At 36.9% G+C, this 13,252-nt stretch overlaps 1 protein-coding gene across 2 annotated transcripts in view; it reads left to right on the top strand.

Annotated features, from left to right (window-relative positions):
• ctdspla (CTD (carboxy-terminal domain, RNA polymerase II, polypeptide A) small phosphatase-like a) overlaps nucleotides 1–13,252 on the top strand; it is a 74,422-nt gene that overhangs the window by 42,809 nt on the left and 18,361 nt on the right. For both annotated transcript variants that reach the window (XM_088642989.1, XM_088642990.1), the window contains exon 2: nucleotides 8,646–8,803. In XM_088642989.1, coding sequence (XP_088499115.1) covers nucleotides 8,646–8,803 — 158 coding nt within the window. The remainder of the gene's footprint in view (nucleotides 1–8,645; nucleotides 8,804–13,252) is intronic.

The raw sequence follows: 13,252 nt of genomic DNA, 5'->3' as shown, positions 1-13,252 counted from the left end.
TTTGACATCAATAGCCAACTAAGCACTTAAATTATGTATTATAATTTTTTCATATTAATTATAAATAGTAAAAATAGGGAGCCTGTATGTGATCTCAACCCAAGACCATTTGATCTATGTTTGTTATAGTTTTCAAACTGTAATGGCTACAGTACAAACATGTACAGGAAGAAGTAACCCTCACAGAATGACTGGTCTGCCTGTGTGAAAGTGGAATACTGTGTATGCACAGAGGCTTCTGGGGGAGACAGCGCAGAGACAGTTGGTCTCTGTGGGTCAAAGCCCTCGACAGACCTGCCAGAAGATCGTGGATAGTGAAGTGGATAGTGGATAGTGAGACATTGTGGCAGGAGTTGTGCTGACTGTCGTGTTGTTCAATCCAGCTGGTAGAGTGTGATGATGTTGGGAACAATTTCCTTTAACACAAGATTGCCTTTGGTGCAGACTGAGGACAGCTATACTGCACAGCTAGTCTTTGAGCCAATAGCCTTCCTACTCCAGCACACAGATCTGCAAGTGTTGATTTTCCAGCAGGACACTGCGAGAGCATCATCTCTCCAGCAGTGAGAGAGGATGTTGCTTATATGTAGGTTTTAACATTAAGACACTACACACATTGTGGATGCAATAAGAAATTATAAAGCTTCTAACAGTTTCTCCCAAGTCAGGGGCACTGGAGCCTACAAGACCACTTTTTGTAAAAATAAAAATAAAGAGGATAGCTTCGTTCACCTATTTGTTTGTTGTATAGTGGTGAATACACTCTCTCATAGGTATAATTTTAGTGTGTGTAGGTGTCAGAGCACCAGCTTTGAATCCCAATGATAAATTAAGGTCAAATTATGCTTATTCAATACAAATCTGTATTTTAAGTTATATACTATGTGCTGCAATCTTGCCAAAAGCCAGTTGCTTTAGAAATGTACCTCCGGTTTGCTATACCAGTCCATCTATCATTTAGTATAAGTGAGCGGTGAGCATATTGAAAACTAATTTGCAAATAACTTGTCAAGGGGAATGAAGAATTTGTGAATTAAACTTGTATAAATTGAGTATCCTGGAGATACCAGATCAGAGGACTGGAGGACTGGCCTTTTTTGCACTTGCTGTCTTCTGATCAACAGTAGGAGAGCAGCTGGGCCTATTAGCCAAGTGCTTTTCATTTACAGTAGCTCTAGCTTCTTATTAAAATTTATAGCTCATGTCGGGAATCAGTTCAGCAATAATGACATTGTCTTAAAAAGCAGCTTGTAGGAGCTTTTTTGCATATCACTTACTGCATTGTCAGAGCCAGCTGAACAGGATTTTCCAAATTATAATATTTCCTCCAGTGTTTTACAATCTCCTGTGGTTCTATATATTATTTTATTTGCCTGGTGGTATTTGTCCCTTTATTTCTGTTACTGAAGTTAAGGTTTAGAATAAATATAGGACTTGTTAGTCTTAATTTCTAAAGACAACGCGGTGAATTCTGTGTGTCATTTCACTGTTTTGTTGACTACAAATGGGAGTTATTGTCATTGTCTGTCCTGTGCTGAGAATTCTCTATACAAGTTAGTCACCCTGCAGAGAAACAGGCTCGTTGTAACCAACATTGAAGTTTTAAATTATTTATGATTCTTTAAAAATAGGACAGAAGTCTGGAAGTCTGGTTCCTTAAAGCCTTTCTTCATCTTGTTTTAATGTATTTTGTGTACTTTCAACTAACAACCGCCTGAAGCTGTTCATTATTGTGAATCAGCCTCACTGACCAAAGTGACACTGTTCTTAAAAAAAACTCAAGTATTTGTTACTACTTTTTAGTTTATTCCCTTGTTCACCAGATACTATATGACACCTCACAGTTAAGCCCTTGGTGGCCCTTAGTCTACTCAGAACTTGGCAGGTTTAAGAAGCCCTTGAAGGTCTTGAGGCTGATGAGTAGGTTAAGGGCTAACTCAATCTTATGCATCTTATGGTCACTTCTTTAACTTGCTTTACTTCTTAATTGTTAATTAAAATAAAACCTAGGTTTCTGAAGACAGTTGTAAATCAACACTGTGACATTTTTTGAGTGTGTAGGCTGTAATGTGACTTATAGTGTTATAATAGTATAGTAGGAGCTTTTACAAACATGAGTATTCACCCAGAAAATGCTGATGTTGATATCTGGAATTCAGTTCCAGTCCTCTTTGTAAGATTACTCTCACAATTCCTGTTTCTGATCTGAACCATGATAGTTAGACTTACTGCAAGTGTAAACTTCTTTAGATAGATATCCAACCTATATTTAGAAAGAAATTTAGTGATAGCGGTAAAAGTAAATTTATGCAGGAAATGATCTGTCCTGGGTGTTATTAGCAGCAGCTCAGAGCAGTGTTTAACAGTACTTTGTGAGGGATATACTCTAGCCATTGGATATGGCATTTCATTTAGAAATAATCATTATTGAAATGATGAGGAAAGCACTCTGTTAGGCAGATACTTTGTCATTGTTTCTAGAGAGTGTTGAGTTCCAAAACGATTAGACCATGGGAAAGGTGAAGAATTGAGTTGCAGGATTCATCATAATTACAGTCTGCTTTGAGTAAGTCAATGTGAAAAATCTTTTCTTTGGGTGATAATGAGTTTTAGGCTTTTACTTTAGTGTTACACAATCAAACCTCAAGTGTGCATTATTTTAGATTTTGAGAAGGGAGTTAAAGTAAACAGTGTTTGTTTTGGATAATTCATAACTTCTGAACTTACAGCTTGAGACATGGCTCAGTGCAGGTTGGATGTGATTCATAGCACTTGCAAGCAAATTGCACTTGCTTAAATAGCCTACTGATTATTTTATATCCAGTGTCAGCTTAAATATGGTCACAGAAATGGTGTAGTATTTCTCGTTCGCAGGACAGTCACCTAAAAGGTGTAAGCAAGTCTACAATCTTCGTACTCTTCACAAAGGTGGGAGACTTAGATATAATTTTCCTTTTTCAGTCTACCTAGTTGTCTCAAGGCTTTTTTTTATTCATGATTATGTTCAAGTGCTTTATAGTTCACTGTAATATCCTAGGACATTTACTTGTCCTAGGCTTGAACTCTTGTCCATTGTCTGATATGTATAGTGTTGCATTAGTTGTGGTCATCCTTTTGATCTTGCTGTTTTGCTGAAGCATTAAAAATATTATTTTTTCGAAGAAAAGAAATAAGATTCTTGACTCTTTGTGGTTTCTTGTTCTGTTTTTACACAGTAAAAGTATTCACAATGCCATTTAATTCCGGTAATGGATCCATCTGAATTATTAAACTGTTGGTCTGTTGGTCAGCCAGCACAGACATTGACCTTTGCAAACTGCTGCTTGCCATTCCTTTTAAGTTGAGCATATTTCTATTGTTTTTGCTTCAAGTGTAAACCGTAACAATTTATTGACAGTGTGTGTGAAGGGGGAGGAATGAAATAATTTGCTGAAGTGTTTTTTTTCTTGGCATTTGGTATTTTTCCACTCTGCAGGGTCAGATGGTTTTTATCTTTTTATGTAAAAATGTCATGCATTTTCTTTTTCCTAAGGAAGCCCTCTTGGCAGTTTTGATCCAGAGCTATGCTTTTTTTTGTTCCCTTATCTCCAACAGTGTACGCACCTGAGTCTCTGTTGAGGCAGTTAAATCATTTTGAATGACTAGTGTGACAAGTCACTGTTAGTGATATATAGTACTTGAACATATAGGACAGCATCCATGTTTTAACAAGTTCTGCAAACTAGAAGCTGTTTTGTTTATCCATTTTCTGTTCACTTGTCCTGGCAAGAGTCACAGCAAATAGAACTCGAGCTCAATATGATTCTGTTATTTAATGGTGTGCCTTGGCTGTAACTGTAACTCAACATTTACTGTATGTTGCAATGTAATTTATGGAAAAATACAAAAGCTCCACCTGTATTCGGTGGTCTCCTCATCAGATTGTTTCCTTCAGGCATTAAAAACAGTAATCCGAAATAAACAGCATGTGAAGAATGTTATGTAGGTGTAACTGCTCAACGGCAGTATAATCTTGCTCTGTGAGTTTTCAAGCTTTACATCGTGCAAAAGTTTCAAAGAACTAGTGTCACTTTTCAGAAACTGAGCTTTTCAGCAAAAACCCAGTGACAACAGTTACCACAAAATGATAGTATTTCTTGATTATATCAAACTGCTTTAAATGTCAGAAATGAAGCCCTATACTGTAGCTTAGAGTGAAATATTTCGTGAAGTCGGACAGGAGTGTCCTTTGCTATATAGAAGTTTCACGTCACGGAGTGTGGAATAAGGCTTCATTGGTGTTGCTTAAGAAGAGGAAGTTTGGCTGTGCAGGAGGGCCCGTGTCTGGCTGTGTTGAAGTCCTGAGAGTAGTGTTTGTGTCCCGGGGAAGAAAGGCCTGCTTGTTTGAGGCGCCGCTGCTGCAGGGGTGGGGTAGGAATGTGGTGCCTGTATAGGCTGTGAAGAGTTTCCTGTGCCCTCCCCCTCTTCCAGGCTGCGGAATTGGGCATCTCATCAAGGAGTGCAGGGAAACGCAGGCTGACCTCAAAATGGTGGAGCACTGAGCTGCTGGAAGTTCTTAAACACTTAAGGTGGTTTGTTGTGGGACTGGAGAGGTGTAGGGGATTGGGGGGAAGGGAAAGGACAGTAAACTGCGATTTTTTTCTCAACATTTAGCTCCGTCTTTCGATAAAGCCCCAGCTTTTGGGTGGCTTCAACAGTAGCGCGGAGGCCTAGCCTTCTGTTGAGGTCCCAGACAAAAAAAATCTGGAATGTCTGAATTATAATTAGACCAGCAATTTCCATAAATTATCTGTGGGCAAATGATACACCAGCAACTATGATTTAGCTAATTCTGGTTTGCAGTTTTGCCAGTACTGAGAGGAATGTGAGATGCTGCAGCTGTTTTGTTTTTGTTTGGTTTAATTTAGATTTTTTCCCCTTTAACTGGCAGTCAGTTATTAACATGTTTTAATTGAAATTAGGAATGCGCTGTAATTCTGCATCATAAATGCTAATGGCCTACTCTTGAGTTAACAGCCATGTCCTAATTAGTTTCATTTTCACCATGAAAAGAAGTTGTTTCATTTCAAGCCTTTCAATATCACTACATTTACTGAACACATTAGCTTTCCTCTTGTTTTGCGATACAGTATTTAGTGTTTACTCCCGGATGCTTTTCTTCAAGCGTGTGTAGATTTGTCAGACTTTTCTTACTGTAAATGACCATATTAAGGTCATGTAAAAATCCAGACTCCCCTTTAAACTGGAATATTTTCACCTTCAGCCAAATATGCTATGGCCCTTTTTCTATTCAGATATACAATTTAATAAGTTTTAGGAAAAATCTTTGACATGATTTTTAAATCTCACATACAGAGCATCATCTGGTAGTATCTGTTGCAAAGGCCTGCCATAGTCAAATAGGTAACCGTACAAAAGATTTAAATTGTCCCATTTTCTCGCAGTGTTCAACACCCAAGGTACTAATATCCACATATGTCTATCTGTATTAGAATGTACGGAACATACATTCCAGACTACCAGACAGCTGCATTTTGTCTTTCCTTTGTTGTTGCAGATCTAAGGAAAATAGTTTATTAAAATAAGAATCTCTTCCTTCAGGCTTTTGAGACTGATCTTGCTAACTGCTGCTCTGTGCAGCCCAATACATCTACTTAACTCTGAAGGAGAAAGCTCCCACCAGAGAGAGGGAACACACCATCCAGCTGTAGTCATCACAGTGGTCTCTTCTCTTTTGTATGCAAATAAGTGCTGTAGGGTTCCACTATTTGTCTACTGCAAACAGCCTAGAAGACATATTTTACCAGATTGAGTCTTGGAAATACTTCTAATGATGTATGCAAGAAGTGTAACTTCTGTATTTTAATTTTGTCTTGAAATAGTTTCCCAATTCCACACACATACTCAGAAACAACTAGGTAATTATTTTGTGCGAATTAGGCCCATCATGTCTTGGTTTTTATTATTGCTTTTAACAGTTTCAACTTGTGCCTTTTTTCAAATTTTGCTGGAAATTTAAAATATGCAAATATCGCCTCTAATTTAGGACAGAGAAAGGCGCTTGTTGCGTAATTCTGAATCACACATACTGTTTTTAATGAAAGGAGAAAAATTGTCTCCTTCAGGAAGGTCCCTGAGCTGCTGCAGCACAACATTTTTTCCCCTTGTAGAAAGATCCTTACTGTCACATCGATTAAGAAATAATCTCTGATAGGTGCACTGTTCCTGGCACTTCAACCCCAAGTTTTATGCATTAGTGGTATTTACTAGATAACCAGCTTACTGCTTAATATATAGAATGCTGTTTAATTCAGTACAGTATAGTCTTTTAGTACAATTTTATTAAGCTTAATGATAAGAATTTTAATATTAGTTTCTCTCTTCTCTTGCAGCCTTTGAAGGATTGGCTATAATATGTTTCGCATTTGTGAAAAGGAAACGTCTGGGCGTCTGAACGTCCTTGTGTGGGTGTTTGACAAAAGCATTTAAAGTGGATAACAGTTTAGCTGCGCAGAATTTTCCACAGCAATGTGAAAGTGCTGCTTAAGACCAGAACAGATTTTTTTTTACTTATTTATCTTGCTTGATTTCAGTGGCTGACTCCCAAAAATCAAGTTTAAGTGTCTCGTTATGAACTTTTTTTTATCTTGTACTGTGCTGGATATCACTAAAGGTAGTACCCCCTGAACGATCACTTGTTACATGTGCATAGAAGACTGTTGAGTTGGGCCCAGATTCAGTGCCGAAGTTCAGAAAATGGGGTTTCAGGTTTCTCCGAATGGAGCCAAAAACCCATTTAGTTAGAAACGTGTGAAGGGCTTTAGTGCCTGTTATTGTGTTGGGCACAGTGTGAGCAGAGGAGTGGCAGAGACAACAGTGGTTCTACCTGTTTTAAAAGCCCAGAGGGAAGCACAAGGGCAGGAAAGAGATTCTTTGCAAGTTCAATATCCTGAAATCCTTGCATATTCTGGGGCTGCATTTTCCGCTCCTCAAATTGTGCCTTCTAAAGGTGTAATCTATTATTTTCAAATGGTGAAGGCGCATGGATTTGTAATTGATGACATTTTTGCAGATATGGTTCAAGCTGTTTTGCAATCCTCATTTCAAAAAACAGTTCTGCTTTTTGTTTATTTTTTTACGGTGGCATTTTTTTTGCCATTTAAGCAAGTGTTGTGTGTTTCATATTAAGTATAAGCTTTTAAAGTGGCTCAGGATTTCAATAGAACATAAGAAAGAGTACAAAGCTAGAGAAGGGTATTTGACCTATCTAGCCCTTCTGCTAGTAGTTCATACTTTCCCTGGTATTTTAAGAATGCTAATGGCATAAATGACTCCTTCATATGTTCCTTCTTAATTTCAATGTGCTGTCTGCATGATTATAGTGTGTAGGTTCAGAACAGTCAATGACTGTCTTCATGGGGATGAGTAGGGTAAGTGGGGATGTAAGTAGGTCTACTAGAATAGTACTGTACAACATTTCCAGAGATGGTAGTCCACTCAGCTATGTTTATGCTCCACAAATCAATCTCTTAAATTTATCTTTTTTAAAATATTCCAGTAATATAAAGCACTTGAAGTACTTTACAGTACTAACTGTAAAGGACTTTAAAATAATCTTGTTTTTTGTTAATACATTGTTAAATACTGTATTTACCTAGATAACTTTCTATGTTAGTTCTACCCAAATCAGAAAGAAACTCGGAATGACAGACAGACAGAGTAATGATCCATCCATCCATTTTCTAACCAAAAACACACGCACACACTGACTCCAGGGCCAGTTTTCCCAGAAGCCAATTAACCTACCAGTATGGTTTTAGACTGTGGGTAGGAACTGGAGTATCTGGAGGGAACCCACGCAAATACTGGGTAGAACATACGAAAACTCCACACGGACATCACCTCAGGTCCACAATTGAACCCAGGACCCCAACACTGGAGGAAAGCAATACTAGCCACTGCATCACTGGGCCACCCACTAATATTCCCTAATGGTCAATGATTGTAAAAAAAATGTTGCTACATCATAAATGTTCCAAAAACCAGAACTCAGGATATCTAAGCAGCTATTTTTATATTTCGAATGGGTCCAGAAAGATGCGAGAAATAATGATAGTTATTTATTAGTTGATAGTTAGTTACTGATTTCTCATTGTGATACTGTAGCCTGCGCATAATATGTATGTCTTGTTATAAGAAATAAATAAAAAAACTAAGAAATGAAGCCATTCAACTCAATGAGCCCATTCTTTATTAATGCCTAAAAGATCCAAGGATCTCATCCAGGCCTTTATTGACAGAATTTAAGTTATTGGCTTCAACATGGATAGGGAGCTCTTTCCTTAAAAGAAAATACCATAAATGGATTATAGATAACTTGTAAAATTGGTAGGATACTATTGGGCCTGTAGATACATCAATCTCCAGTGCTTCTAGCACCTTAAATATTTCTGCCTCTTCTATGTTATTAATATAAAAATAAGAATTTAGTCCTTCCCTGAGGTACGCTGTTGACTTGTTCCTTAGTGAAACCCTACTTGAAATACTCGATTATTACATGTGCCTAAGCAACTATCTACTAAGCAACTATTGTTCAGTTACTTTGCTAATATTTCTAATGTGCTTCTTTTCGTTTTTTTTTTCAGTTTCCCAGTCAAACAGCCATCTAAAGAAACAGAGGAGTCGAAGCATCTTCAGCACTTTCTTCTGCTGCTTTCGCAACTATAATGTGGAACCACCATCCAGTAACAACAACACAAGCGCCCTCCCTCCACCAGTGGAGGAGAATGGGTCCCTTCCGAAGGTGAGTTCCACAGATTCAAGATAATGCAGCCTTGTCTGGCCACAGACTGTGTCTGATAAAGCAATCATGAGAGGCAGCAGGGTAGACATTTCTAACTTTTAGAATCACAATTTATGATCAGAAAATCATGAATGGTGAATGAATTTTGTTCCCTTGGAATTGCAGTAATTGTTTTGTGTGGCCAGTTGTCTCAGTCGGTGTGGACACTTTAAAACTTTGAAAGCAAAATTTTCTAAAGTGGATTTGCTGGAGCAAATAATTGATTTGACACATTGCACAACTTCTGTCAAAAATGTGATGGTCTTTTCATCTTGCAATTTAGATAATACCAAGCATCTCCTCAGCTCCCCCTTAAAATAATGAACCCCCTCCACCTTCACATTTCGTGGAACGTATTCTTACAGGAAACTAAGCATGAAAAAATGTGAAATGCTGCAGTACTTCTCTACAGGAATGTCAACGTATTTTATGACAGTGCAATAATGCAGATGAAAATGTGATTATTATTTTGAATCTGTAAAAAGTTATCACCAGCACACAGCTGTTGTTTCTAGAAACTCAGTATAGTAATTTAGCACTTTATGATCACTTTATTTTCGAGGAGACTCTTCAAAACAAAATGTTTTGAAGTTCGGGTACGTAGAAAGAGATAAGCACTTTCTGAAACTTATTTCTTGGTGTAATCGCACTTCCATCTTAATGACCTTAAAGCATTGGTTGTTTGAATCGAAGGATACCCTGGCATGAGATCTCTCCACATTGTTCATTTAATCTCTCTTTAAAGGGTGACTTAAAAAAAATGTTCTTGAGCCATGCGCCACACAGTACAGGCTCTGCTAGAACAAATAACACTGCCACAGAGTAGCATCAGTCGTTCACAGATGGTGATTCAGACATAAAATTAAACGTAGGTTATATATATATAATTCAGCTTTGTTTTCCAGCTTTCAATGCTTATTAGTTGCAGTAAAATGTCAGAAAGCTGCTACACAGCTGCTGCATAGCTGCTACACATTTTGAACATCTCTAATAGTATAATGTGTTTTACTATGGTAGACTGCTTTTCAGTGCCCAGTACGGTCTTCAATTGACATTTTTGAATTTAAAATTACTGACGTGCTTCTGCTGTATTGAATTTTGTCAAAATACTCGTTATGAAAGTAGTTCTACAGCATTAACATTTAACATTAACATGGCCCTTGAGTCATCTAATAGCATAGTATTATTATAGTACAATTTGTATTATTATTCGTATTCATATTATATTATGTTTGGTCTCAGTGATCTTTTTAATGCTTATTCTGTAGTTGTGAAACTTTTAGTAGCTGTAACTTGTTTTTATCTGCATTTACATGGTAAACGAATATTAATTCATTCCAAATGTTGTTGGGATACAATGGTTTTATTCATATTAAACTTACTTCATAACAGAATGCAAAATTTTTCATTTGAAGGTTCAGTCATGAGCACAATATAGCGTACTCTAGGTCTGTAAATTTCTAGACCAGACCTTGCTCAACTTTGAAACACAAATATTAATAGTATACATGGAATAGGTCTTCAACTATAATGCTACGGCTTCAAACCTCAAGACTGCACACGGGAGAATGAAGAAGTGGTGGCAGACGCCTCTGACCTGCCCTCTTTCCAGCCTTCGAGTCTGTCACACATTGCAGGCTGCACATTTATCTACAGGAGGTTCAGTGCCAGATGAAGAGAGGCACACCCTCATTACTTTAATGTCCCAAATGGGAAATTTGCTTTGCAGGTAGGAAGAAACACAACACAACACTATACACTACACATGTGATACAATATGAACCCATTAACAAATAAGAGATATACATGTATAATGAGACAGAAAATAAATAAAGTAAAATATACAGTCAGTTATTAAAATTGAGCAGGATAATAGCTGTGGGAATAAAAGACTTAGTTTTATTGCATTTGAATCTAGAAAGATTAAATTTGACTGCATCGATCTGTTGCTGACAGCCTAGGGGGTCCTGGTCGACTAATCACACGCTAACCTCAACATAACTCAGCTAACTATGCGTTGCTGCTTAGGGTAACACAGGAGGCCCCAGTTAAAATGTATTTTACTGTAGATCTGCCACAGTACTGTGAATGTTGAAGATTCCCTAGTAGTACTTTTCTAGAACTGACCCTTTTACATTAGCGCCTAAATAATCAATTGAAAAATGTTTCAGAAAATGTGTCCAATTCATAGTGAAAAGAAATGTTTTTGTGTCCCACAATGTAAAGACGATGGTTTCTTCAAATAAATTAGAACATGAAATTAATTAGAAGATTTTGTTATTTAGATGTTAATTATAAAGGAAAAGCAAATAATCCATGGAAAACATCTTAAACTTAATGAAACATCATACATCATACATCAGGTGCAAAAAGTTATAGTTCTTAAACTCTGCAGGTACATTTTTAAAAAAATATTTTAGTCTCTATATCAGCTAATGCCCTTAATTCCTGGCACAGTCAGAACAGTTTGATAAACTTTAAAAGAGTTTCCTTATGTTTTATGCTGGTTAAAGCTTGAACAGCAAGTAATATCTGTAACATGTTCCATCCAGTATGGTATTTACCCATTTGTTTTATAAATAGCTTATAAATTATATCAATTAGTTCAACAAATGTTGGAGTGAGAACAGTACACTCTAAAAAAGAAAAGGTACAGATTGTACAGCATGGTAATTATTTTTAATACTTTTTTTCATCTCATCTGTTAAACTAATTAAGTACATATACAGTATATGTTTTTTATTCCACAAAGAAGGCCTAAATATCTTCTGTAATGGGGAACTGCATTCAAGTTACTACTTAAAGTAACTACATAAAGTAGACCCTCCTGGTCTTTTCACAAAGTTTTGTGGAAGTCTGGTACCACCTAGCCACCTAGGTGGCTATATTATCTAAGACATGACTTTCTTCAAGATGTCTGGGTGAGATCCTTAGATCCATTAGCTTTGAAACCCAAATGAGCAAGATGTTGGAATGGCCTCCTTAACAGAATGCAACATTTATTCTTTCTTGTTTTCGCCTCTCTCGCTTATGCTGTGTGCATTATAAAGGAAACTGAACTGTTTTACTTGTGTTGTTTTTCCATCTCCGGTAAAAAAAAATCTGCAATTTCATCTTTAGTTCTCCGAACCAAGAATCGTGTAGTCCTTATTTAGATCAGTCATAACATTGTCAGGTGTTGTGGTACTGAAGAAGTATAAAATAAACATGCATTGGCTGAAGAAATGACTAAATCATGCAGTGTAAAGTCTGGTGAACCTGTAGTGATTCCCTCACTGTGCCCAGATTTCAGAATATTTGCAAGCAAACACTTGAATGTGCTTTTCTTCTCTTATACTAAGGAAAGTAGAGGAAAGTAGGGAAGTAGTTTCTGCTGGTGTCAGAGTATGAATTTATACATTTTTATACTTAGCACAAAAAATATAGTTTACAGCACATTCACATTTAGTGCTTACTCAGCAGCAAAGATTATTGGAGTGCATCAAAGGCCTTTTTTGTTAAAATAATACCAAAGCATTCAATCATTTTATTTTTCTAATAGTTTTGGTTTGAGTTTTTGATCCAATATTACTGGACTGCTACACTAAGTCATTAAAAACATTTTAACTTGATTTAAAAATGTAATCAAGCCTAGTTATTTTCAGAGGCTTTTAAATTTAAATTTAAATACATTATACATGTATAAACCATCAAAGAGCAGACATTATGGAAGTTTAACATTAATTCTCAACTGTCTTTCTTTCAGTGACTTTTTCTTCTTCCTGTTATTTTTCGTGCTAGACATAGATGTACATGCTTCACATGGGACCGATACAAAAATACAATACTTAAAATACTTGAATACTAAAAGAATGTGTGATCTGAGCTTTGATAGACTACACCCAAGAAAAATGCTTTTAATTGGTCCTAAACTCACACAACTGGTTTTGCGATCGCATTATTGTCAGTGACTCCGACGCATCTCCATAGAAAGTGAAATATGGAAAGAAAAAACACCAATGTCCCTGCTTGCCTGAAAGACTTCAGGAATATACAGTACATGTAATACCAGCACTATGCACAGCAAGATGTTGGCTTCTTTCTCAACTCCATAAGGTAATGGTATTGACAGGGTGACCCTTCACGTGGAAGAACGTACCATAAAAAATATCTTGCATATGTGTTACTGTCATATAGCATTTATGCAGCAGTTCGCTCCCCCACGTCTTGGATCGTGTGCAGCTGCTATACACCTACACACACAGGAGCATTGAGTCACTAAGGGATATTCATCCAAAGTTGAGCAGAAATCTGTCTGAGGCTTTCAGTTAAAAGGGCGAGGACAGTAAACTGGATTGAAGAGCAGCCCTTTCACTTAGACCTGCAGAGACCCTGTCCTTTTCTAAATACAAATAAGAACGCAGTGTGTTC

This window comes from Lepisosteus platostomus, chromosome 8 (assembly GCF_059453375.1).
Source record: "Lepisosteus platostomus isolate fLepPlt1 chromosome 8, fLepPlt1.hap1, whole genome shotgun sequence".
Lineage (NCBI taxonomy): Eukaryota > Metazoa > Chordata > Actinopteri > Semionotiformes > Lepisosteidae > Lepisosteus > Lepisosteus platostomus.
This window is presented reverse-complemented; position numbering and strand designations above follow the sequence as displayed.